Source organism: Ursus maritimus, unplaced genomic scaffold (genome assembly GCF_017311325.1).
Source record: "Ursus maritimus isolate PB19 unplaced genomic scaffold, ASM1731132v1 scaffold_1, whole genome shotgun sequence".
Lineage (NCBI taxonomy): Eukaryota > Metazoa > Chordata > Mammalia > Carnivora > Ursidae > Ursus > Ursus maritimus.
Window position 1 is genome coordinate 37,512,497 of NW_024423343.1, and position 27,149 is coordinate 37,539,645.

The 27,149-nt window shown below is 36.3% G+C and overlaps 1 protein-coding gene across 2 annotated transcripts in view; it reads left to right on the plus strand.

Annotated features, from left to right (window-relative positions):
• The first annotated feature begins 729 nt into the window (after positions 1–729).
• Positions 730–27,149, plus strand: part of GTF3C3 (general transcription factor IIIC subunit 3) — a 38,241-nt gene continuing 11,821 nt past the window's right edge. The window contains exons 1-12 of one of the 2 annotated variants that reach the window (XM_008687296.2): positions 730–865; positions 1,723–1,834; positions 4,139–4,353; positions 5,335–5,458; positions 13,761–13,952; positions 14,461–14,626; positions 17,844–17,991; positions 18,516–18,585; positions 22,439–22,542; positions 23,449–23,620; positions 25,633–25,835; positions 26,160–26,261. In XM_008687296.2, coding sequence (XP_008685518.1) covers positions 764–865; positions 1,723–1,834; positions 4,139–4,353; positions 5,335–5,458; positions 13,761–13,952; positions 14,461–14,626; positions 17,844–17,991; positions 18,516–18,585; positions 22,439–22,542; positions 23,449–23,620; positions 25,633–25,835; positions 26,160–26,261 — 1,710 coding nt within the window. In that variant the 5' untranslated portion in view covers positions 730–763. The remainder of the gene's footprint in view (positions 866–1,722; positions 1,835–4,138; positions 4,354–5,334; positions 5,459–13,760; positions 13,953–14,460; positions 14,627–17,843; positions 17,992–18,515; positions 18,586–22,438; positions 22,543–23,448; positions 23,621–25,632; positions 25,836–26,159; positions 26,262–27,149) is intronic. The other variant, XM_008687297.2, reaches the window with a different exon arrangement.

Here is a 27,149-nt window from a genome sequence, read left to right on the forward strand (position 1 = left end):
ATTATTTTGAGCTACGTATGTAATATGCATAAGCCGGTACACGGCCTATAGTAAATGGGCAAGAGTGTATGGTAATCACATTAAACACTTGATTCTTTCTAAAAGTTTGCTAAGAAAAGAAAACTTAGGTACGACTGATAGGTGGAACATGAAGTCCTGATATTTACGGACTGAGAGGGGGCCTGAGGAAAGGGAGTTTGAGGATTCGTGGAAGACAGGAAAACTGATGGTGCCGTTGGTGGAGGAGATGAGATTTCGAGCACAAACTGCCAGAGGACTCTCGCCTTCCGTGCCAGGAGAAAAATGGAAAGTGTAACGTACGTGGCAGTGCAGATGGTTCAGTTAAGAAAATAATCACTACAGCAAACTTGAAATTAAAGAACAAACATTCAGAAAAGGAAATGGATTGGGAGTAAGAATCCTACTGAAGAATTGAGGGAAACGATCTAGATTAAGGAAAATTTCTTTAAAGCTTTTTTTTGTTTTTTAACTCCCCAGTCATTTTAAATAGGAGGTCTAAGCCAGCGCCGCACGCCAGGCCCGGACTACCGGACTCCGCCCAGAAGATCCCACTCGCGTCGCCTGGAAGGAAGCCGGACCAGATGCTCCCGCGGAACCCGAGCGCGGCGGCTGCAGCGCCAGCCGGGCCCGTTTTCCAGGAGAACGCCGTGTCGCTTCTCTCGGCGCCCCGGAGCAGGATAAAATCTTGCTTTTCCGGTTCTCTCCCCCGGTTCCTGGTGCTGTATAGCTGCACCCCGCAGACATGTCGGGTTTCAGTCCGGAGCTCATCGACTACCTGGAAGGGAAGATTTCCTTTGAGGAGTTCGAAAGGCGGAGAGAAGAGAGAAAAACCCGCGAGAAGAAAGTGAGGCGATGCTAGGCCAGGATTCTCCTGTCTTGTCGCCCTAATACACCTAGGTGTTGGGGACCCAGAGGGCCCCATTTGTTGTGATGGGGCGGGCCGGAACTCCCAGCAGCTGCTTCCCCTTCTTACCCAAACCCCGGTTCTCACCTCTCATCCTTGTGCTAAGCTTCTCTTTAAAAATTTCCCCCACCAAAAAGCTTGTTTCTGTGGTAACCTCTTCTCTCCCTCTGTCTTTCTCCCCACCCCCCTCCTCCTTCACCCCGTCAGTTTCTGTTTCTAGTCGTAGCTTTGCCGCTAAATTTTTTTCTGAGTGCGGGTGAGCAGCTCACGTCCCTCCTTTACGCGGCAGTTAATTTCTCAACCGAGGGCCAGTTTCTGACACATCTCCCAGTGGTGTGATGTAATCTTCCACAAAACGAATTTTCTTGTCTGATAACAGAATCTTCACTCACATAATTTTTCATACTTTAGAATATCTGAACTTTCCTTATCTTCTAGCTTATATGAAGTCCGAGGGAAAATAAAAATAATCGCACCCTTTGAAATTAACTGGTGGCTTCTTTCCTAATTCATGCAGCTAATCATGATCCATCTCTTTTCATTTAAAAAGTAGGATACAATGTGTAGATTCATGAAATCATCAAGGTATTTTAAATTATTTTTTACAAGTAACTGATGCAGACAGCCATGCGGATGAGATCTAACTCTGAAATGCTTTGACTATTCAAATTTGGATTCCACTTACTGTATGTGTTTGCAGAGCTCAAGTTTTATAGAAAATGAGGGAAATGCTCTATTCCCAACTGGAGAAAACGAAATCTGCATTATTTTTTGGAATCTTTAATTTTCAATCACAGAGTCTTCAGGAAAAAGGAAAGTTATCAGCTGAAGAAAACCCAAATGACTCTGAAGTTCCATCATCATCAGGAATTGACTCCACCAAATCACGAGGCAAAGATGTCAACGAAGGTATGTTAAAATCATTTGCCACCTGTACTAAATATTAAGTACCTAATAATTTAATGAAAAAATTATTTTTCCATTGCAGTGGTATTTTGTTGTTGATTACCTGGTCTATCAGTAGCATAGTGCATGGTGTATAATAGGTGCTCAATAAATATTTGTGGAGTTATTGAATATGGTGATGGTTACTTTTGTGGGTTATTTTTGTGGAGGAGTGTTTCTTTTTTTTTTAAGATTTATTTATTTAAAGTGAGCATGCACATGCCCTAGTCAGGGGAAGGGGCAGAGGGGGAGGGAGAGAATCCTCAGGCAGACTCCCCACTGAGTGCAGAGCCCCATGCCATGGATCCCAGGACCCTGAAATCATGAACTGAGCCAAAATCAAGAGTCAGTCGCTTAACCAGCTGAGCCGCACACGTGCCCTGTGGAAAAGTGTTTCAAATTGACATCAGTATTTGGGAGCCTTTTTGGAGTCACTGGTTTTTAAATTGGCTCTTTCAGTTACTAATTACTTCCAGACTGTACTTCCCCAAGTTGTAATGGTTTATACTTCTATACAAAGTGGCTTCCAAACCACTGCTTTAGTTATAGGAGATAAGATAGAAATGCCAGAGTGGAAGTCCTGTTGGCTGCCCAGATGAGTCCTTACACACAGTACAGGTGTTTTGTTATGCTGCCTCATTCTAGGATCCAGTCCTCAGCTCTGCATGTCCAGATACTGAATTTAGTTAGTCCCAAACTAATTAAAGCCATCAGAGTCTAATTGATGAACTAGTATGCAAATTCATTAATTTCTAATGATCGATATACCTTCCTAGTCATCAGAATACTGATAATAGTTCATAGTATCTATTTACCCGTGACAAGTTACATGGGATACTGAACTATCAATTAGAGTAACTTTGTGTATAGTGTCTGATTGAGAACTAAATTGAACTTTCTAATTCTAGGGAGTAGAAGTAGAGGCTTCCCCCTCCCCCACCCCCCGCAAACAGCTCTCTTTATACAGAGAATATATACTAATAGGATAGACAGAAAATAAGCTTTATTCCTGCCTCCTTATGACCAAGGGGAGAAAAAAGGGCAAAAAGGAGAGCAAATTGGGGTTATAGTTTCTTACCTTTTCAGGCAAGTGGGGTGGAAAAGGGGGCTGAAGTTGTTCTAATAACTTGTGGGTCTTTCCTTATCAGCTGAGGGGAGGAATAGCTCTTCCATCATCAGGTCTTTGAGGTATAACAGTAGTAGCAGGCACCACTGGGTGCCTCCCAGTCCTGGTTGACTAAAGCTGCCCCTGAGAAGTGGCCGTCAGGCCCTCCCTTAAAAAAAGGGACTGAGTCTATTCTTGCTCATCAGGAGCAGTCAGGCATACATGTATTAGATTGCCTCAGTTCAAATAATCCCATCAGTCCTTTTAGGATATAAAGCTCCCCATTTCCCGGGAAGGAATCATCCCAGAACTCTGTCAGGACCCTTGGTGAGTGTGAACATATATTCAGAACAAAAGAAGGGTAAGTTTTGAACAAATTTGACAAAGTCTCCTAATTGGAATATATGACCACCAGAATTAATTGTCTTTTTTTTCCTGTACATTATTGAATATCGCTGTTAAATTCTTGCTCTTGAGTACCTTTCCTACACACCATGCAAATAGGGCCTTCTTCTAATCTAATTTTCAGTTCATTATTGCTGATAGAAAAACTACAGTTAATTTTTGTGTATTGACCTTGAATCCAGGAACCTGGCTTAATTCATGTATTCTGGCAGTTTGTACATACATTCTTTTGGATCTTCTATGTACATAATCACATCACATGTGAATAATGACAGTTTTATTTCTTCTTTCCATCTTTATGCCTCTTCTCTTCTACATTATCCAGGACCTCCAGCAAAATGTTGAAAGGAGTGGTGATAGCATCCTCCCTCATCTTATTTCTAATAACTGAATAATTCACCATTAACTGTGTTTGTGGAAAGTTTTTTGTAGATACTGTTTATCAAATTCAAGATATTCCCTTCCATTTCTAGTTGACTAAGAATTTTTATTAGGAATGAGTATTGGATTTTATCAAATGCTTCTCCTTATCAAAATGATCACATGATTTTTTTCCCTTTTTTTCTATTACTGGAATAAATTTTATTGATTGGCAGTGTTATATCTTACACATTTCTCTTTATATTTATTTTGGATATTCAGAATTCTTGAAGATGATTGTTAAGATTTCATGAGAATAATTATTTGTTGCTCAGAATATGTGGGTTTTTAAAAAATTTTGTCCTTCCTTAAACGTATTCACTGTCTCATTTATCCAGCATCCTCAATGTGTCTTTCTTCAGGAGAAATGTCAGATGGAGTCAGTAAGTCAGTTCACAAGGTTTTTGCTTCCATGCTTGGAGAGAATGAAGATGATGAGGAGGAAGAGGAAGAAGAGGAGGAGGAGGAGGAAGAAACACCTGAGCAACCCACTGCAGGCGATGTGTTTGTACTAGAGATGGTTCTCAATCGTGAAACCAAGAAAATGATGAAAGTAAATACTTATTTTAGTATTTATAAATGGAATATAAAAATGTGACATAGTAATTGAAAAAGAAATCTTTAAATTATACATATATTTGGAAAGAATTCAAACTGTGAGAAAGGAAAAATGAGACAACTGTTACTGGTTTCTTATGTTTCTTTGTAGAGATTTTTGAAAATGCAAAACCTCAATTATGCATGTGTCAAAATATACTATGGTTTTGCTATTAAAAAGTTCATATTATAACTTGACATATTTTTTTAAAGATTTATTTATATACGAGTGTAAGAGCGCATGTGTGTGCTTGGGCAGGGTTGTTGGGGTGGGGGAGTGGGGAGGGAGAGGATCTCAAGCAGACTCCCTGCTGAGCACGGAGCCCCATGCAGGGCTCCATCTTATGACTGACCCTGAGATCATGACCTGAGCCGAAAGCCAAGAGTCAGACACTTAAAGGACTAAGTCACCCAGGTGCCCCAATATAACATGGTATTTTTTTTAACCAAGTTTATTTTGAGTAGATAAATTTGAAGGAAGGAAGATCTTCATAGGTTATATTATAAGAAGTTTCCTGGCACGTAAATCCATTTGCAGCATCAGGTTCTACGTTTGTTATTATTCTAAATAGTAATTAGTGGTTCCTGATCACTTTGCTTTTTGCTTTCTTCATATATTTTCCTGTGCTTTGAACTTTATACTGTAGGAAGTTTGTTTTTGTTTTTTGTTTTAGTTTTCTGAGGTATTCCTTTTTGGAGAGTATTTTAGAATAATTTCTTTACCGAGATTAATTTTAGACTTTTTCCTGAAATACAGATTTTAATGGTAATGAGTCAGTATTGTAGTCATTTAGTCCTTAGATTCTCAATTTACAATATTGATAAGTTTTAGAGGGAAATTTCATTTTCATTATCTTCTGCATTTATTAATTTGGTTGGAATTGAAATCTAAGATATTACTATATTTTAGCTAAATGTCATTTTTTTTTCTATGTAGGAGAAAAGGCCTCGAAGTAAACTTCCCAGGGCTCTGAGGGGTCTCATGGGTGAAGCCAACATTCGCTTTGCTCGAGGAGAACGTGAAGAGGCGATATTGATGTGCATGGAAATCATAAGACAAGGTGTTTTTTATGGGGATTATTGAGTATAGCAGTTTAATAGTGTGGCTTTTAAAATAAATGGAGGAGCACTTCATTGTACTATTTGGAAAATATATTCAGAAGCTTGGAGGTGATTGTTACAACAGTGATATGCCACTTTCACATTGAGTAGAAGTCATTACCAAGAAAATGAAAATCTGAATATGGCTTAAAGAAATATTAATATTTATTGAACTCTACCAGGCTTCTTTTCTGTTTCTGTTTGTTTTTAATGTTTCATTTTGGGGTTTTAGACTTTTATAGCATTAGTCTTTTTTAAATATGGCCAGCACATGTTAAAACCACTTAAAAGTGTTCTTTTTTTTTTCTTTCACTTTCCAGATTAGTCACAGCTAGATTATTTTAATCTACTTTTTGGTAAAAGACACAGTATAAACTTTAAACTGTAAATCTTGGGCATATGGAAGGATATCTTAAGAAGTGACTTTTTGACTAATCACTTATATTTATTATTTTGGTTTCCTGGTGTGTTGCCAAATAATGCCCTGCATAGTGGCTTGGGTAGTTGTAATACAGGGAACTCTTAATTTATCTTTTCAATATTTTGGCATTTCCTTTTATCTGGGTGAGGGTCCTTTTAGAAGTCTTTTTTTCTTTGTTTTATTTTTTTTATCATGATAAATGTACTCTTTAATCCCCATCTCCAGTTTCCCCATCCCTCCACCCACCTCCCCTGTGGTAACTATCAGTTTGTTCTCTATAGTTAAGAGTCTGTTTCTTGGTTCATTGCTCTCTTTTTTTTCTTTGCTCATTTGTTTTGTTTCTTAAATTGCACATATGAATGAATCATAATGGTATTTGTCTTTCTCTGACTGATTTATTTCACTTAGCATCATACTCTCTTACTCTGTCCGTGTTGTTGGAGATAGCAAGATTTCATTCTTTTTTATGGCTGAATAATATTCCATTCTCTCCCTCCCTCTCTCTCTCTCATACACATCTTCTTTATCCATTCATCTAGCAATGGACACTTAGGTTGCTTCCATAGTTTGGCTATTATAAATAATGCTGCTATAAACATTGCAGTGTTTTTGTATTTTTTGGGTATAGTTCCTGGGTCCAAGGGTAGTTCTATTTTTAATGTTTTGAGGAACCTCCATACTGTCTTCCCTAGTGACTGCACCAGTTTGCATACCCACCAACAGTGCACGAGGGTTCCTTTTTCTCCACATCCTTGCCAACACTTGTTGTTTCTTGTGTTTTTGATTTTATCCATTCTGACAGGTGTGAGGTGATACCTCATTATAGTTTTGCTTTCCATTTCCCTGATTTTGAGTGATGTTGAGCATCTTTTTATATGTCTATGGCCATCTGGATGTCTTCTTTGAAGAAATGTCTATTCATGTCTTCTGGCCATTTTTAAATTGGATTTTTTTTGTGTATTGAGTTGTATCAGTTCTTTATATGTTTTAGATACTATCCCTTTATTGGATATGTCATTTCCAAATATCTTCTCCCTTTCACTAGGTTGCCTTTTAGTTCTGTTGATTGTTTCCTTTGCTGTGCAGAAACTTTTTATTTTGATGTAGTCCCAACAGTTTGTTTTTGCTTTTGTTTTCCTTGCCTCAGGAGACATATCCAGGAAAATGTTGTAGCCAGTATCAGAGACATTACTGCCTGTGCTGTCTTCAAGGATTTTTATGGTTTCAGGTCTCACATGTAGGTTTAATCCATCTTCAGTTTATTTTTGTGTATGTTGAAGAAGGTGGTCCAGTTTCATTCTTTTACATGTAGCTGTCCATTTTTCCTAATACCATTTTTTGAAGAGACTTTTTCCCATTATATATTCATTCCTCCTTTGTTGAAGATTAATTGACCTTATAATTCTTGTTTATTTCTAGGTTTTCTGTTCTAGTCTATTGATCTATGTGTCTATTTTAATGGCACTACCACACTGTTTTAATTACTCCTGCTTTGAGTATAACTTGAAATCTGGAATTGTGATACCTCCAGTTTTACTTTTCTTTTTCAAGATTACTTTGGCTATTTAGGGTCTTTAGTGGTTCCATACAAATTTTAGGATTGTTTGTTCTAGTTCTATGAAAAATGCTATTGCTATTTTGATAGGGTTTGCATTAAATCTGTAGATTGCTTTGGGTAAGATAGATATTTTTTAAAAAGATTTTATTTATTTGAGAGAGAGAGAGAGAGAACGAGCAGGTGGGAGGAGCAGAAGGAGAAGGAGAAGCAGACTCCCTGCTGAGCAGGGAGCCCAATGCCAGACTCCATCCCGGGACGCTGGGATCATGACCCAGGCTGAAGGCAGATGCTTGACTGACTAAGCCACCCAGACACCCGGGTAGCACAGACATTTTAACAATATTTGTTCTTCCAATCCATTGAGCATGAAATGTCTTTTCATTTCTTTGCAATGTCTTGAATTTCTTTCATCTGTGTTTTATAGTTTTCACAATACAGGTCTTTCATCTCTTTGGTTAAGTTTATTCCTAAATATTTTATTGTTTTTGGTGTGATTGTAAATGGGATTTTTTTTGTTTTCTTCCTTTTTTTTTTTTTTTTTTTTAAAGTAAGCTCTACACCCAGCATCAGGCTTGAACTCATGACTCTGAGATCTGGAGCCACGTGCTTTACCGACTAAGCCAGCCATGTGCCCCTGGGATGGTTTTCTTAATTTCACTTTCTGCTGCTTCATTAGTAGTGTATAGGAATGTGACAGATTGCTGTGTATCGATTTTGTATCCTGTGACTTGACTGAACGCATTTATCAATTCTAGTAGTTTTTTGGTGGAGTCTTTAGGGTTTTCTGTATATAGTATCATGTCATTTGCAAATAATGAGAGCTTTACTTCTTCCTTACCAATTTGAATGTGTTTATTTCATTATGTTTTCCAATTGCTGTGGCTAGGACTTCCAGTACTGTGTTGAGTGAAAGTGCTGAGAGTGGATGTCATTGTCTTGTTTCTGACCTTAAGGGAAAATCTCTCAGTTTTTCACCATTGAGTATGGTGCTGGCTGTGAGTTTTTCATATAAGGACTTTATTATGTTGAAGTATGTGCTCTCTAGACCTACTTTGCAGAGGGTTTTTTAATCAGGAGTTGATGTTGTAAACTTTGTTAAATGCTTTTTCTGCATTTATTGAAATGATCATGTAGTTTTCATCCTTTATCTTGTTAACAATCACGATTGTTCTGCAAATAAGGAACCACCCTTACATCCTGGGAATAATCCCATTTGAATGTATATGATTTTTAATGTATTGTTGGATTCGGTTTGCTCATATGTTGTTGAGGATTTTTGTATCAATATTCATGAGAGATAGAGACCTGTGGTTCTCTTTTTTTGTGGTGTCTTTACCTGGTTTTGGTATCAGGGTGATATTGACCTCATAGAGTGAATTTGGAAGTTTTCCTTTCTCTCGTATGTTTAGGAATGGTTTGAGAAAAGTAGGTATTAACTCTTTAAATGTTTGGTAGAATTTGCATATGAAGGTTTCTAGTCCTGGACTTTTTTTTTTTTTTTTTTTTTTGAGTTTTGATTATTGCTTCAGTTTCATTGCTGCTAACTGGTCTGTTCAAATTTTCTCTTTCTTCCTGCTTCAGTTTTGGTAGGTTGTATGTTCCTAGGAATTTATCCATTTCTTCTAAGTTGTCCAATTTTTTGGCATTTAGGTTTTCATAATATTCTATTACAGTTGTTTGTATTTCTGTGGTGTTGGTTGTTATTTCTCCTCTTTCATTTATGATTTTATTTGCATCCTCTTTTTTTTGATGAGTCTTGCTAAAGGTTTATCAATTTTGTTGATCTTTTCAAAGAACTAGCTTTTGTTCTGAATTATTGATCTGTTCTATTGTTTTTGTAGTTTCTGTATCATTTGTTTCTGCTCTCTTTTTTAAAATATTTTATTGTTAGATAATCTCTGCACCCACTCTGTGGCTCGAACTCACAACCCCGAGATCAAGAACTCATGCTCTACCCATTGAGCCAGCCAGGTTCCCTTCTGCTCTTATCTTTATTATTTCCTTCCTTTGCTGGGTGTGGGTTTTATTTGTTCTTTTTCTAGCTCCTTTAGGTATAAGGTTAGGTTGTTTATTGGAGATTTTTTCTTGCTTCTTGAGGTTGGCCTGTATTGCTATAAACTTCCCTTTTAGAACCACTTTTGCTGACTCCCAAAGATTTTAGACCACTGTATTTTATTTTCATTTATTTCCATGTTGGGTTTTTTTTGTTTTGTTTTTTTGTTTTTTGTTTCTTGTTTTTTTTTTAAGATTTATTTATTTGACAGAGAGAGAGCTGGAGAGAGCACAAGCAGGGGGAATGGCAGAGGGAGTGGGAGAAGCAGGCTCCCCGCTGAGCAGGGAGCCTGATATGGGGTGTGATCCCAGGACCCTGGGATCATGACCTGAGCTAAAGGCAGTCACTTAACCACCTGAGCCACCAGGTGCCCCATCCATGTAGTTTTTTATTTCTTCTTTGATTTCTTGAGTGATCCATTCATTGTTTGATAGCATGTTATTTAACCTCCATGTATTTATGCTCTTTCCAGATTTTTTCCTATGTTTGATTTCTAGTTTTCATAACATTGTGGTCAGAAAAGCTGCGAGGTATGACTTTGATTTTTTTGAATTTGTTGAGACTTGTTTTGTGGCCTAATATCTAATCTGTTCTGGAGAATGTTCCATGTGCACTCGAAGAGGGTATATATTCTGCTGTTTTAGTATGGAAAGTTTTGAATATGTCTGTTAAATCCATCTGGTTCAGGGAGTCATTCAAAGCCACTGTTTCTTTGTTGATTTTCTGTTTGGATGATCTGTCCTTTGATGTAAGTGGAGTGTTAAAGGCCTCTACTCTTATTGTATTATTATTATGTCCTTTGTGTTTGTTATTAACTGTTTCATGTATTTGGGTGCTCCCATGTTAGGTGCATAAATATTTACAATTGATATATCTTCTTGTTGGATTGGCCTCTTTATTATTATATAATGTCCTTCTTTGTCTCTGTTACAGTCTTTGTTTTATTTCATATTATTATTATCATTATTTGTAATTTTAAAGTAATGCTTATACCTAATGTGGGCCTGGAGCTTACAACCCTGAGATCAAGAGTTCAAGCTCTACTGACTAAGTCAGGTGCCCCACAGTCTTTGTTTTATTCAGAGAGTGTGCATGGAGGGGAGGGGCAGAAGAGGGAGAGAGACTCTGAAGCCCCTCCACTCAGCTGGAGCCTCACGTGGGGCTCGATCTCCCAACCTCGAGATCACGACCTGAGCTGAAACCAAGAGTTGGACACTTTACTGACTGCATCACCCAGGTGCCCCTCCACAGTCTTTATTTTAAAGTCTTTTTTGTCTGATATAAGTATTGCTATCCTGGCTTTCTTTTGACCTCCATTTGGATGATAAATGTTTCTCCATCCCCTCACTTTGAATCTGCTGGTGTCTTTCAGTCTGAAATGAGTCTCTTATAGGCAGCATATAGATGGGTCTTATTTTTTTATCCATCTGCCACCCTACGTCTTTTGATTAGATCATTTAGTCTATTTACACTGAAAATAATTATTGATAGGTATGTATTTATTGCTCTTTTGTTACTTGTTTTGTGGTTGTTTCTATAGATTTTCTCTGATTCTTCCCTTGCTCTGTTTCATGGTTTGTTGGCTTTCTTTAATGCTCTACTTTGGTTCTTTTCTCTTTATTTATTTTTATCCCTATATCTATTACTTGTTTTTGATTTGTGCCATTAGATTTGTGTATAACATCTTCTGCATATAGCAGTCTATATGAAGTTGATGGTCACTTAAGTTCAAATCCATTCTTTACTCCTCTCCCCACCACATTTTAGGCATATGGTATCATATTTCACATCCTCTTATTTTATGAAACCTTGACTGATTTTTACAGAAATATTTATTTTTACTGCTTTTGTGTTTTTTACATTCTTTCCTTCCCACTCAAAGAGTCCCCTTTAATATTTCTTGTAGGGCTGGTTTAATGGTGATGAACTCCTTTAGTGTTTCTTTGTCTGAGACACTCTTTATCTGTCCTTCTAATTTGAGTGATAGCTTTGCTGGACAGAGTGTTCTTGTCTGCACATTTTTCCCTTTCAGCACTTTGAATATATGGTAACACTTTCTTATGGCCTGTAAAGTTTTTACTGAAAAATCTGCTGATAGTTGTATAGCGTTTCCCTTGTATATAACGGTCTTCTTTACTCTTGCTGCATTTTTTTTTAGGATTTATTTATTTATTTTAGAGAGAGAGAAAACGAGCAGGGGTTGGGCCAGAGGGAGAAGGAAAAAAGCAGACTCCCCGCTGAGCATGGAGCCTGCTGTCTGGTTTGACCTCACACACGACCTGAGCTGAAATCAAGAGTCAGATGCTTAACAAACTGAGCCAGGCACCCCTTCTCTTACTACTTTAAAAATTTTTTCTTTATCACTACTTTTTGCCATTTTAATTACTATGTGTCTGGGTGTGAACCTCCTTGGGTTGCATGTTGGGAGGATCTCTGTGCCTCCTGGATCTGGGCATTTGTGTTGTTCCCCAGATTAGGACAGTTTTCAGCTATTATTTCTTCAAATAAATTTTCTGCCCCTTTGTCTCTCTGTAATTCTTCTGAGATCCCTATAATGTGCATGTTATGCTTGATGGAGTCATTGAGTTCCCTAAGACTATTCTCAATTTACATAATTTTCTTTCCTCTCCTTTGCTCAGCTTGGTTACTTTCTAATACTATGTCTTCAAAGTTGTCAATTTGCTCCTCTGCTTCATTTAGCTTGTTGTTTATTCCATCAAGTGTCTTTTCTTTTCTTTTCTTTTCTTTTCTTTTCTTTTCTTTTCTTTTCTTTTCTTTTCTTTTCTTTTCTTTTCTTTTCTAAGTAGGATCCCAACGTTGGGCTTGAACTCATAACCCTGAGATCAAGACTTGAGCTGAGATCAAGACTTTGATACTTAATCGACCGAGCCACCCAGGTGTCCCAACCATCGAGTATATTCGTAATTTCATTTTTTCCTGTTCTTATCTGTGATTGGCTCTTTTTTGTCTCTTTGTTAAGGGTCTCGCTGAGGTTCTCCACTCTTTTCTCAAGTCCAGTGAGTATCTTCATGATCATTATTTTAAATTCTCTGTCAGGCCTATAATTTATATCCGTTTTGCTTTGGTCTCTTGCTGTGGTTTGATCCTCTTCTTTCATTTAGGCTCTTCACTGTGAAGGTCTTATTTTTCACCCTTTTCCACACTACCGGCTTCCTCCCCACTGTGGATGGCCCCATCCATTTCTCTCCCAGACTGTGTCTTTGCCCTTCCTTCCTTCTTTGATGTGGCTTCTTCTCTACTTTTTTTTTTTTTTCTACTTTTAATTGTGACATTTGTTCTGTCAGTCTTCAGATCATTTTCTGCATAATTTATGCTGAAATGAGTGTTATCTAGTTGTATCCATTGGATGAGGTGTGGTTAGGGTCCTCCTGCTCTACCGTCTTCCCAGCCAACCCTCCTGAAAATCTTGTTAAACATTTCCTGGATTGGGGGCACTTGGCCAGCTCAGTTGGTAGAGCATGCAACTCTAGATCTTGGAGTCGTGAGTTTAAGCCCCATGTTGGGTATAGAGCTTACTTAAAAAAAAATTTCCTAGATTACTCATTAGGATAATTTGAGGTCACTGCTTTTTCTTTTCTACCCCATCAGAAACAAAATTAACCAAACTTTTTCTTGAGGATGTTTTGTTTGGTTTCTACTTTCCAATATTACTGTTCCTTTATTCCAGTTTATAATTGTTTATTTTTAACAATTACCTTTGATTTTAATCCCTTGTGATCTTAGAACTTCATTTCAGAAACATTTCAGAAATGTAGATTAACTATTCACTATGATATCCTCAGTTTAGGTGCAGTTTAGTTATCCTTAGTCCATTCATCCCATACACGTGTGGTTGTTGGATCATGAAGATTAAACACTGATGTGATGATGCTCTTTCAGGTGAACTTGCTGAGTTATTGAGTCATGTTTAGCCTTAGCAAATGGGGATTTTTATGAGGGGTACATAATGGAGAGTAGAGGTTTTCATGAAATTACACTTTGCTCAGAGATAATAATACTGAAACACTAATCATGTGTAAACATGAAGTAAAGTATATTTAATCCGATGTTTATTCTAAATTCTATTAAATAGTTTGTATAATTCTGCTAGAGTGTTTTAAAGAGTGTTTAAACATTAAAAAAAAGGATCCATAGTTTGAACCGTGGGATTGACATCATCTCATGCCTCTTTCTTCAGCCAGTAGAATTTGTTTTTTTAATTCTTTATAGCTCCTCTGGCTTATGAGCCATTTTCTACTCTTGCTATGATATATGAGGACCAAGGTGACATGGAAAAATCTCTTCAGTTTGAGTTGATTGCTGCACACTTAAATCCTAGTGACACTGAAGAATGGGTTAGATTGGCAGAAATGTCTCTGGAACAAGACAATATTAAGCAGGCTATTTTTTGCTACACAAAAGGTAATTAAAATGTTTTTCTTATTTTGTTTGGTCAAATGTTACGTAATAGATTGATAATTGTACTTGCTACTCTGGGGTGATGTTAGGTGAAGTAGATTTATTCCTTATATTCTGGCATCCGAGAGGTAAATATTTGGGGTCTCTCTCTGCTTTCTTGTTCATCAGCAACTTTATATTGTTAGCTAATACAGCACAAAAGTTGGTAGAAGAACAGTACCTTCAATTTCCTGNTGAGATTGTTGTTGGTTCTAAGCTGTTCCTTGAGGGTTAACATCACACTAGAATTACCAAATGAAGATTAATAGAGAGAGTCAGGTTCTGTCTGGTCTTAGATTAAACCTAGTTGAGAGTTCCTGTGAAAGTAGATTTGTTCCAGAGTAACCCACTTAGCTCTGTTGGAGAATTAGTTTAGAGTGTTTATTAAATTTTTGGAAAAGAGGATTGGTCATACCCAGGTATCATGAACCCCTTTTTGTGGTAAATCTGTAATTCTTTTTTTTCTTTTTAGCTCTTAAATATGAACCTACTAATGTCCGTTATCTGTGGGAGCGATCAAGTCTTTATGAACAGATGGGAGATCATAAGATGGCAATGGATGGTTATAGACGTATTTTAAACCTTTTATCTCCATCTGATGGAGAACGTTTTATGCAGTTGGCCAGAGATATGGCAAAGTAAGTTTGGAGTAAAGTATATATAGATGCTTCTATTAATCATTTTATTTTACAAGTCAAAACACGTATTTGACTTGTAAAGTATATTTTTTATTGCGATTCAAAGAGTGTTTTACTTCCTATATTTTTATACTGTGCTTAAATGTAGAGTGTTTTTTTTTTCCAGTACTTTTCTGTTTCAAAGTCAGCTGTGTGATTACTTAGAAAAATTTGTATATACAATTGCCTTTAAGTGTTCAGAAGCTTAAAAATAGGTCATGTTCTAAAAGGATGATTAGGTTGCCAGGTTTCCATAACTTAGTTAAAGTTGCGTACATTTGCAGTTATATTATTTTAAATTGTTTGTTGTAAATGTGGTAATGAAATGTTTGTGGTCTGGGGTTTTTTTATAATCATTTTAACTTTAGTACGAGAATAACATTTTAAGACAAAAAATGTTCTTTATAGTTGATGCATGTTACTGGCTATGGTATATATTTTATTCTAAAATATTACGTACTATTGCATTTACTTTTCCAATGTGCTTTACATCAAAGCAAAGCAAGAATCATTCGGCTAAATAATGTCTTGTCATAAGCTCTCTGTTCTAGGGATATCGGTTATATAGTATTTCAGCCTAGGATCAGCCATCTTCATCTGGGTATCTTAGGGTTAACCCTGTTAACCTTGTGGCCATTGTCATGAACATGCTTAGCTGTGAAAACACTCCCTGTTATCATAAGGATGAGTTATATAGGAATACTAGAAGCATTTTTAGGTAATGTGTTGAGGCAAGGCAACCCTAAGTTGATCATGTATATGATGAGCATTGAGGAACTTTCAGGTTATCTGCTGTTAGTCACATCTCTAGCTGAAACAGTGGTTAGCCCACTAAGCCTCTATTTTGTGAACTATTAGTTGACCTGTGGTAGTAAATTTGTTTTCCACGTGTTTTATTTATAATATTTTTGTTGGGAAAGGGTGAGGATGTATAGTTTTGCCATTGCCGTAGAGGTCCTTCCTACATGGAATTATGTTACTGTAACTTCAGTTTATTAGGATTTCTCTCAGATGCTACTTTTCTTGCAGAAATATTTATTAAGTATAAATTGTGTGCTAGGCAGTGTATAAGACACCGGGAGATCCAGTATTGAATGAGTTTTAATTTTCCTTGCCCTTGTGGAGCTTACAGTTCAGTTGAGAGAGACAAGCAATAAACAGAAACAACTAAATATATAATATGTCAGATGTTGATAAGGGATATGAAGAAAAATGAAGCAGAGAAGGGCTAGGAAGTTGAAGTGTAGGGGTATGTTATTTTAAATAGGGTGATTGGAGAAGGATTCAGTTCCCTATGTTATGATCTTGTGACCTGAAAGTAAACTGAAGGAGGTATGAGGTATGAGAGCAGATATTTAGGGAAGAGTGTCAAAGGCAAAGGAAATGGCAAGTGCAGAGATATGCTCTGGGAACAACAAGCTGAAGGTTTAAGGGAGCATAGCAGGTAGGTATCAGGACAAGGTCACTTGGCCCTTGTGCTTTGGGTTTTACTCTGAATGAGTTTGGAAGTCATTGGAAGGTTTTGCGTAGAAGAGTGGCATAATTTGACTTAAACTTTAAATCAGTTCTGTTATTTTGAGGATAGTTTGAGGAGTGATAAGGGCAGAAGCAGGGAGACCAGTTAATAGTAGTTTGGTCCAGGATGAAAGTGCAGGAGGTCACGGTGAGAAGTAATCAGATTCTGGATATATTCTGAAGGCTGAGCTCTCAGGATTTTCTGGTATGAAATGGTGTTTGTGTGTGTGTGTATGTGAGAGAGAGACAGACAGACAGATAGGCACAGACAGACAGACAAGGGAAGAGTTCTGAGGACCAAACCCTGAGGTACTCCAGTGTTTAGAAGTCAGAAAGATGAGGAGGAAACAGCAGGGAGACTGACAGGAAATGGTCAGTGAAGTAGGATGAAATGAAGAGAATATGATATTCTAGAAATATTGTAGAAAGCACTTCAAGGAGGAAGGATGGTCATCTATGTGAAATAGTCCAGATAGACCATATAAAATGAGGACTGAGTATTGACACTGGAGACGGGGTGGGAGTTCTGGGGGATGGGCAGCTCTTTGCAGAAATTTACAAGGGGAGCAGAGGAATGGGGAGATAATTGGTATGGGTTTTAGGGGTAATAGATAATTTTTAAGTTGGGAAAAATTATCAGATGGTATAATCCACAATTGAGAAACACATTGAAGGTTCATGAGAGAAGGGATGATTGCTTGAGTGATACCCTTGAGTAGGTTGGAGGGAATGGAATCTAGTTGGGAGTCAGCCTTATAAGTGGGGAAGGTGGAAGATATGGCCATGGGTATGTGTAAGTAGGAAGATGTGTTGGGAATGTGTGAGTTGTTATGATCTGGTTCTCTTTGCAAACTAAGAAGCAAGGTTATCAGCTGAGAGTGAGGATCAGAGAGTTTTGGAGGTTTGAAGAGAGGAGAAGATGAGAAATAATTGTCTAGGTCCTTGGGGCCTTGCTGCAGCATTTGTATCACCTAGGAGTCTGTCATAAATGTAGAATCTCAGCTCTACCCCAGCTCTACTGAATCAGAATATGCCTTTTTACAAGATCCCCAGTTACTTTGCATGCATATTCAAGTTTGAAGAGTACTGGACAAGGTAACTGTAGCAAGATTGCTTATCAACACCATGGGCCCACTTGAGGCTTATGATTGTTAATTTAGAGTCCAGTCAGCATGGTCAGCTGGACAGGTGGTGGTGAGGAGTAGGTATATTTGGAATAACAAGGGTTGGGGTTTTAGCGCATGACTTCATCAGAAAGGAGAGATGGGGAGGAGAAGTGAGGAGATGTGCAAGGGAGTAATTGTAATGTTGGTCTGTGGAGAAGGAGGAAAGTAAGGCACGAAGCAGCAGGACAGTGAAACAGACGAATGCTTTGTAGATCCCACTGCAGTGGAAGAGTTGTTGAAATTGGGTGATGGGACAATGAGCTGAAATGACATGAGGTAGCTTTCGGAGAGCGAGATGCTTGACATGATGACATTGTCATATTGATGTTGCCCATTTTTTTCTGTATCAGCTGTGATTATGATTTTAAAGAAAAGTTTTTCTTCTCCCCAATTTTAAGAAAATGGAAATCATAGTTAATAGATAGTTTAAGCAAGGTTATAAATTTTATAACCTGAATTAAATAAATATTCATCCATTTTGTCATTTATTTTTTTAGGAGTTACTATGAAGCCAATGATGTTACTTCAGCTATTAACATAATTGAAGAAGCTTTCTCAAAACATCAGGGCCTTGTCTCCATGGAAGATGTTAACATAGCAGCTGAACTGTACATTTCTAACAAACATTATGATAAAGCTTTGGAGGTAGGAAAATGTAATATGTTTCTCTGTTAGATTTTGGACACATTTCTGCATTTTAGAAATTCTGACAAATTGACAATTCCTCATTTTAGTTATATATATACTAAATTATATATTTAAGGTCTGTATGAAAACAGATTTCTAGATTCCATAGTAATTCCATATGAAATATAACATGTAGTTGTATGATGAGAGCTCTCACCATTATCACAGGTGCCAGACATGTCTGTACTTCAGAGAAGCAGGACTCAGCAGCCAGACTGATTGCTATGATTCAGTTCCTAAGCTGTTGGGAAAAGTAGTTTGGTTTGATATGGAGGAATTCTATATCCTTAGTTAAGCATTAGTTCATATGATATAAAAACGTTAATATATCACAGTGGTTCCTTATTTTAAAGAGACTTACTGTTGCTTTTTATAGTCCATTTATAAGGATTATTTGAATTAACTATACAAATCTTTGCATTGTGAAAAGGTTTTTCATAAAAATCTATTGTATCATTTCTTTTTTTTCTCCATTCTTTTAGGTAATTACTGATTTTTCTGGAATCGTGCTGGAAAAAAATACAGAAGAAGGAACTTCAGAAGAGAATAAAGGTTGTAGTTTCCTCTGCATAGGATAGTGTACATAATCATCTCTTGTTTATAAGAGAGGCATTTTGAAATTGATAGTGAATGTTCTCATAACAAGTTTTCCTGGAAGCATTTTTTTCCTCACAGAAAAAAATACAGATTTTGTATGTTTTTCTTTTCTTTTTCTTTCTTTCTTTTTTTTTCTTTTTACGATTTTATTTATGTATTTGAAACAGAGGGAGTGAGTGAGGGAGGGAGAGAGCAGTAGCAGGGGGAAGGGGAAAAACATACTCCCCTACTGAGCAGGGAGCCCAATGTGGGGCTTGATCCCAGGACCCCGGGATTGCGACCTGAGCCGAAGACAGATACTTAACTGACTGAGCCACACAGGCGCCCCAAGATTTCGTATGTTTTTCTTGTGAATATTTACTCAAAAGAAATCTTTAAAAATTCTTTTTAGTCCCTTTTTATTTCTCAATACATACATTTGAACATGGCATTTCTCATTTTCTGGGGTCTTTTTAGTGACATGTGGAAAAAGAATGGATTACTGAACAGCATATCAAAAACCTTTAGATCTAAAGCAGTTTAATTTTCAAAAAGGACTTAAAATACTCTCATTGAAAAAAATTCTACTTCAAACTTAAGCATTCACATAAAAAGTAGAAACTAACATGATTATTGTCCATTGTTTGAAAACTTAAAGTATGTAATTAGGGATCTGGTTAGAGAGTCATACCTGAAGTGTGACTTACAGTGTCTCTTCTGGTTCTCTTCCTCATCCACGCTCTTTTCTTTGTATCACACCCATTAACTGTTCTGTGAAAATATTAGCATGCAAGACCCTATCTGAGGTTGTAACAAAATTGAACTCTATGGGGAGAGTAGATGTTCCTTTTCTTGTAAGGAAATTCCTATGTAATAACTTCTACCTCTACCCCATGATACTTTTGGTGGTGGGGGGGAAGGGGGAGGCACTTGGTACTTGAGTACTGCCTGCTTCAGAATAGCTCCCTCCCTGGCCTGTCATGGTGCCTAAAAATTCCATCATTATATATTTTGGGTTAAGGCATAATTATGCAAAAACAAAAGCCTTTTATTTAAATGATCAATCCTAATGGAAAGTAATAATTCATTTTTGCAAATTAATTTGTACGCTAATTCATAGAGGACAAGGCCCAAGATGAGACATGGGACAGATAAGTATTAAAGAGGAAAGTTGTTGGGGAATGAGAAGCCTAGTTCGAAGAGTTTCTTACAAGGTTCTATGCTGGGTGTGTGGGGAGTATATAGTTGAGAATGACATTACCTGCCCTCGAGGGGAAGAGGGGTTCAAATGAAGTATATACAATTGTAGGAGGAATAGTGTGATGATTTCTGTAGTAAACCTGGTATTATGGGAAAATAGACAAGAGCAATATACTAAGATCAGAGGAGGTTTTCTAGAAGCATAATTTAAGTAAACTCCTAGGGGGAAGTGCATTTCAGACTGAGAGGTCACAGGCTGTGAGAGCACTGCTTGGTATGGATAGGATTAGATAAGGTGCTTTGGTTGAGGATCTTGAGTATTAGGGGTGGTATGAATGAGTAGATTGGAGTACAACTTTAGTACAATGGAGTAGGAATTGTAATGCCATGAAAGCATGAATTAGGGCATCTGAAAGACTGCCAATTTTGATAGTTTTCTTGGACCTGGTCTAACCTAGAGCCAAGTCTCAAATTGTTTTGCAGTTATATTTTCTGTTTAAGATTTTTCATCCCAAAAATTACATTCCTGTTGAAAATTATTGCTGTCCATTGTTATGAAAATATTAAGGAAAAGAGTTACATTCAAGTTTTCATTATAGATATATTTTATTTTGTTATTTAAAATAACAAAGGAAATAAATAAAATAAAGTAAAATAAATAAAATAAGAAAGCACTTTGCTGTGCTTCCTTAATCCACCCCTCCTTCCTTCTTTCTTTGCATTCTTAATGATTTAGCAAGAATTCAGGAAACATCTTTTTTTTTCTTTTTGAAAGATTTTCTTTATTTGAAAGAGAGAGATAGCTAGAGAGAGCACGAGTAGGGAGGAGAGGGGGAAGCAGGCTCCCGGCTGAGCAGGGAGCCCAATTCGGGGCTCAATCCCAGAACCCTGGGACCGCGACTTGAGCCCAAGACAGCCGCTTAACCGACTGAGCCACCCAGGCGCCTCTGAACTCAGGAAACATCTTAACATAAATCAATGATATGCCACAGTTTAAGTAGTGGTGTTTGTCTTTCTTAGTATATAAAATAATGCTGCATCTGAAATCTGACATCTTAGCGTTGACGAAATAACTTTAAAAGAAAAGATACATCCAGAAGACTGGGACATTAAAACACTTCTGGGGTGAGCAAAGATGGTTGTTCTTTGTATGCATTTTTGAAAAGGAGAACATTTATTGGTGGATTAAGCACCTTTTTTTTTTTTGATTAAGCATTTCTGTTGAGGTTCACAATAAAATGAGGTTTAAAATACATTTCTGTTAAATGTTAATAAACTATTATTTAAGCTGTAGGGTCTATAAATAATATCTACTGCCTTCTTTAGCATTGCCAAATTGCCACTAAAGTGTCTAAATGCTTACTCTGATCTCTTGTAGTTACCTGATTGAACTAGTAGCAGCTTGTGGACCACTACAGGTCCCAGACTTCCCTTTGAGTAGCACTGTCCTGTAGCGTTGTAAATTGTCCTTCTTACCTCTTAATAAAATACAGTTGACTTGAATTCTACCTTGTCTGATGAGATTGTGACCCCTACTTTCTTTTTGTTTGCATTTGCCTACTATATCTTTGTCCTTTTATTTTCAGCCTTTTTGAGTTACATGATTTTAGGCATGTGTCTTACTTTCAACATAAAGTTGAGTTTTACTTTGTGATTATTTCTGAAATCAAATTTTTTATTTATATGTCTGTACACACTGTATTAATAGGTATGCCATAGTCACTGTCTGCAGAATTGTGCTATGGATATAGTTGTGAGTCAGATAGACTAGTCTTTATCTTCATGGAGCTCATAGTCTAGTGTAAGTAAATTTAAATGTTATGACTCTCATTGAGCAGACTAAATTTCTTAAGTTGGATTTCTGTGTCAGTTATTGTATTGGAGCTTAGTAATAAAAATAGTCTCTTAATTAAACTTGTCCAAATCCTTCTATGACTTTATAATTTTAGGGAGTTCTATAATTTATATGACAAATTCTATGAAACATGAAGTTATTTCATTTTAATGTAATTTTAGTTTTTATTCCACCACTTACGATAAATAAATCTCTGATGTTACTCCATGCATCAGTGTTTTTCTGAAATGGAAACTTATTTGGAATTTACTAAACTACAAAATATAAAATATTTTAAATGTGGATAAAAATTCCTTTGACTAATTTCTCAGGACTTTAAAAATTGTTTTACTATAATGAAGTTTTAGAAAACAACAGTATTTATTTTATTCCTTTCTAAGACTCTTTGTTGTAAAACCCTGAAAAGAGGCTTTTGAATTCAAAAAGAAAAAGAGTTCATATATCCTTTTTGGTCATTTTTGTCTTTCTCTCCTTTTTTTCTTGTTTTGTTTTTTGTTTTCTCTGTAGTTTTGATAGATGGTGTGGGAGTTTATGTAGGTTTCAGATAAGTGGATAAACTGTTAGGAAAAGAATAGGAGGGATGATTCCTACCAAAGGACAGGATGAAGGAAGTATAAAAACCTAGTAGTAGAGTTGGTCAAATTAGAATTGACTGTGGAATCATTTACCCTGAATGAGGTAAATGAGATCTTACGTAGAAGATGTAGTTTGCTTCATTTGTCCTACTTTCTAAGCTTGCATAGAGGAACTGCTTTTTGTCTGTCTAATCCAAAGCTGGTGAGAATGTTACCTGCACTATACCTGATGGTGTGCCAATAGATATCACGGTGAAGTTGATGGTCTGCCTTGTACATCTCAACATCCTTGAACCACTTAATGTAAGTAACATTAAGATCTGCCCTTGAGATACTTCAGATCAAATCCACATTATTTTCTTTGACAGGAGATTGTAAGAAATTGTAAATTTACCCTAAATTTCACATTTTTCAATAACCAGGAAGTCACCGTAAGCCTTAAATTATTTGTGTGTGAGTATCTTATAAAAGCTGAACAGGTCTTGCAATAATTTGTTTTTCTTTTAAAATGAGAACAATCCAGAGATCAGAATTTGAGGTTTGGCTTTTTAGACAGTTGGTAAATTCTGACAGCTCTTCTCTTTTGCCAACTTTGGACTAAGTATTTCATTGAATAAAAATATTTATTGGGCATTTACTTTGCAGACCTTAAGATAAGGTATTGAATACAGTATACAAATCCCTGCCATCATGGATCTTTTGTTCTAATGGGATTAAATAGACACTAAAATAAATATGTGAAGTATAGGATGTTAGTTGGAGATAAATACTCTGGAAGAAAATCAAACAGAGGAGAGAATATTAGGGGTAGGAGGAGTTGCAGTTTTAAATAGGGTGGTCAGGAAAGGCCTCTCTGAAAAGGTGACATTTGGATAATGACAGAAATAGCAAACACAGAGGCCCTGAAGTTTGGGTATGTTTGACTTGGCAGAGGAAGGGCACAGCAGTTCTGTTTTCTTACCTCCTGCCATGTCTGCTTATAGCAGGCTTCAAAAGTACTGTGTTGAATGAGTGAATGATGGCAGTATGAGTTCTTTTTAATAGAGATGCAGAAATGAACAGAAAAATTATTTAAAGCTGTTTTCATTAAGCCTTGCTCCTTTTAGGCTTGCCTCAGATAACTGATAGATATGAAAAAAAAAGAAATACACATAGATATGCATATATGTAATGAATGTTTGACTTGAGGCTTTTTATTTTGGGGTCTAGCCTCTCTTGACCACACTAGTGGAACAGAATCCTGAAGATATGGGAGACCTCTATCTAGATGTTGCTGAAGCTTTTCTGGATGTTGGTGAATATAATTCTGCACTTCCCCTCCTTAGTGCACTAGTCTGCTCTGAAAGATACAACCTTGCAGTAGTCTGGCTTCGACATGCAGGTAATAATTTTTTGTGGGAGAGAGAAGTTTTAATCACATAAGCAGGCAAGACCTTTCTTTCCCAAGATGGCAGTAATTACTTTAAAATACTAATATCTTGGTGAAAGTCAAAGTATTTCTGGTTTCAGGGCAGTTTTTGAAAGTCGGGTTTTTTTGTTTGCTTGTTGAGTATAGTTGACATACAACGTTACATTAGTTGCAAGTGTACAACATAGTGATTCAACAATCCTACTAATGCCAGTATTTTAAATTGTCTTGGTATACCACTACATGATTTCTCCCACACTAATGCTTTGGAGGAATGATTCATTGAATGGTACCAGAATGAAGTAGGACTAATATGTCTGTGTTAAAAAAAATACGTTGTAAATGTCTTTTACCTGTCTTAACCATAGGCTGTAATTTCTAGTAATAGATGTCAGACTTAGGGTACAGTCTAATTTTAAAGAGTTTTAATGAATTTATATTAAATATGTTATTTTGAGAAAAAAAGTTAATGTATTTTCAGTGTTCTTTGAACTGCAGATATGCTCAAGATTGGGTTTTATGTATCATTTCATTTTATTGTATGTAAATTTATAATAATCTGAAACGAAGTAGAAAAATATCTTAAGAAAAACAACTAAATTTTTTAAATGTAGAAAAGCCAAAAATATTCTAGCAGGATTTCGTATTGAATTCACATAAAAGATGCATTAAAATTTGAATAGTCTTTGTCTAAAATACTGCATGATGGCAGAAAGTTCTAATAGTTCTTAAAATATTACATAATGGTTGAAAGTACTCTAACTAGAGAAGCATTGATTGACAATTTGGGTTATTTTGAGACATATCACAGATAAGAAATTGCAAAAAAACACTTAAAGATAACTCTTTACGGTTTTGATGAGTGAACATGAATACAAATGTGATACCATCAAAAACTTACATTATTTGTGGTATTTGAATTTTAAAAACATGAGCAGGGAGTTGTGTTTTTATTGCTTGTTATCGAAGTTTAACCTAAAGATACTCAGCAGAGAGTTGAGAAATTTGAGATTTAAGAAAGCAATTGGAGGCAGAAGTACCATTTTAGGAGGTGTAATTGCAGTGTAAAAGGAGTGAGATGAAAGAGGCCTAGATTAATGTTGTCACTATTACAGTGGAGAGTTCAACTGATGGGACTTAATGATTAATTGACATAAAATTTGAGGAATAGAGCCTAGTAATGCCCTTTCTGAGAACTTATCCTGAGGAAATAATTGAGTGAGATGAGGGGAGATAGTTTATATTTGGGGATCACAAAACCCAGGAGCCTGGCAAGTTACAAAGATGAGTGAAGTGGGCAAGTGAAGAGGCTCAGGCGTGGGGGAAGAACTGGAGAACCCTCTCTAAAGGCTGCTGCTACTGTTTTTCAGCATAGGCTGATGTGCCATTTGGGAACAGGAGACTCATGTTGCCAAATCCAGATTTTTCAAAAGAATCCAGTAACTTGGGAGTTCATAAAAATCCTAATTTTAAAAAATGTAGACATATATTGTTTTTAACAGCACTGTGGCTTAAAAAACACATCTGTTGGCTAAATTGGTTTGCCAGTTTTAAACTATGGCTTATATACATGAAAATGTTTACTGTAGTGTTGTTTATTAGAGTTAAAATTTGGAAATAACCTAAATATCAGATAATATGGTTAAATAAATAATCAGTTGAATGTTACAACCATTCAAAATGGTAAGGAAGATGTAGGAAGTGTTGAAAGCTTAATGCTAAGTGAATAAAGCAGAACCCCAAAGTGTATATATGTTGTTTACATCCTTGTAGCTATTTGGATTTAGTTAGAGAAATCAATAGATTGATCAATCAATAGATGGAGATTAGAAGGGATAGTTGTTTTAAAGTACTAGGACTATGCATTTCATTTTTGTTATAATTCTTTTTATATTGCCATAATGTTTCCTTAAAATGGAAAAATAATCTTGGCAAGCTTACAAATATGTAGATTATATTTATGCTTTATTTTAACATCATCTTAGAATGTTTAAAGGCCTTAGGCTATATGGAACGTGCTGCGGAAAGCTATGGCAAAGTGGTTGATCTGGCCCCGCTTCATTTGGATGCAAGAATTTCACTTTCAACCCTTCAGCAGCAGCTGGGCCGTCCTGAGAAAGCTCTGGAAGCTCTGGAACCAATGTATGATCCAGATACTTTAGCACAAGATGCAAATGCTGCGCAGCAGGTAGGCTCTGTCACGTAAAAGGAAGTTTTTATTGGTAGCTTATGTTCTTGAACTTTTTCCTCCATTAAGGATATCTCTACAGCATATATCCAAAAAGTTTATTTTAGTGTATTAAATTCAGTGTGTTCGAAAAGTGATTTTTGAATCTTAAGTTTCAGACTCTTGTTAGACATTGTAAATTACAGTATCTATTGGATCATAAGTTGTGAAAGATCATAAAGCAAATGTTCTTAAGGTTTGATTCTAAAATAAACTTCTGTGCAAACAAAACAACTTGCAGAAAGGAATCTTGTCACATTCATTATCATGTGCTCCTTTATTTAGGAACTGAAGTTACTGCTTCATCGTTCTACTCTGCTATTTTCTCAAGGCAAAATGTGTGGTTATGTGGACACCTTACTTACCATGTTAGCCATGCTATTAAAGGTGGGTAATGGTCTTTCTGTATATTAGCATTGTTGACTTTTTAAATGTTTAGAATTTGATTTAAACATAGATGATAGCTATTAAACTTTAAAAAATGGAAGTCAGATATAGACAGAAGACTTAGAAGTTAATGGTATGTACAGTTGACCTTTGAATGACATGGAAATTAGGGGCACCAACCCTAACACAGTTGGAAATCCATGTATAACTTTTGACCTAAAAATTTAACTACTGATAGCCTGTTGTTGAATGGAAGCCTTACTGACAACATGAACAGTTGATTAACATATATTTTATATGTTGTATGTATTATGTACTGTATTTTTACAATAAAGGAAGTTGGAGAAAAGAAAATGTTAAGATAATTAGAGGGAAGAGAAAATACATTTACAGTACTGTACTACAAAAAATTCTTGTATAAGTGAATCTGTAATTCAAACGTGTTGTTCAAGGGTCGACTATAATCGAAAGTTCTACATGAAAGTGTAAAGTTGACTGTAAAGTAAGTGAAGTAAAATCTTTGCTAGTGCATATCTAGAAAAGTGAGAACCGTAGTGTAATCGATTATTGGCCTGCAAGACACTACCATGTACTAAAATTGTTCGCTTTGCAAAAATGTTTTCCACATGTGACATCATTTCTGAGTCCAGTGTTTTTGCAGGGAAGTAGTTTGTGTGTGTGTGTGTGTGTGTGTGTGTGTGTGTGTGTGTGTATAAGTTAATTTACGTACCTTCGTTTCCCTACTAAGGTGTGATCTAAATTCCTCTGGTAAGAAAAAAATAAGTCTATTCATTCTCTTTTAGGTGTTTAAATACTCTATAATTTGGCCTTTTTTTCCCCCTACTAAAGATTTCAGGCATACCTGCAATACTTGGGTCTTACAGATTT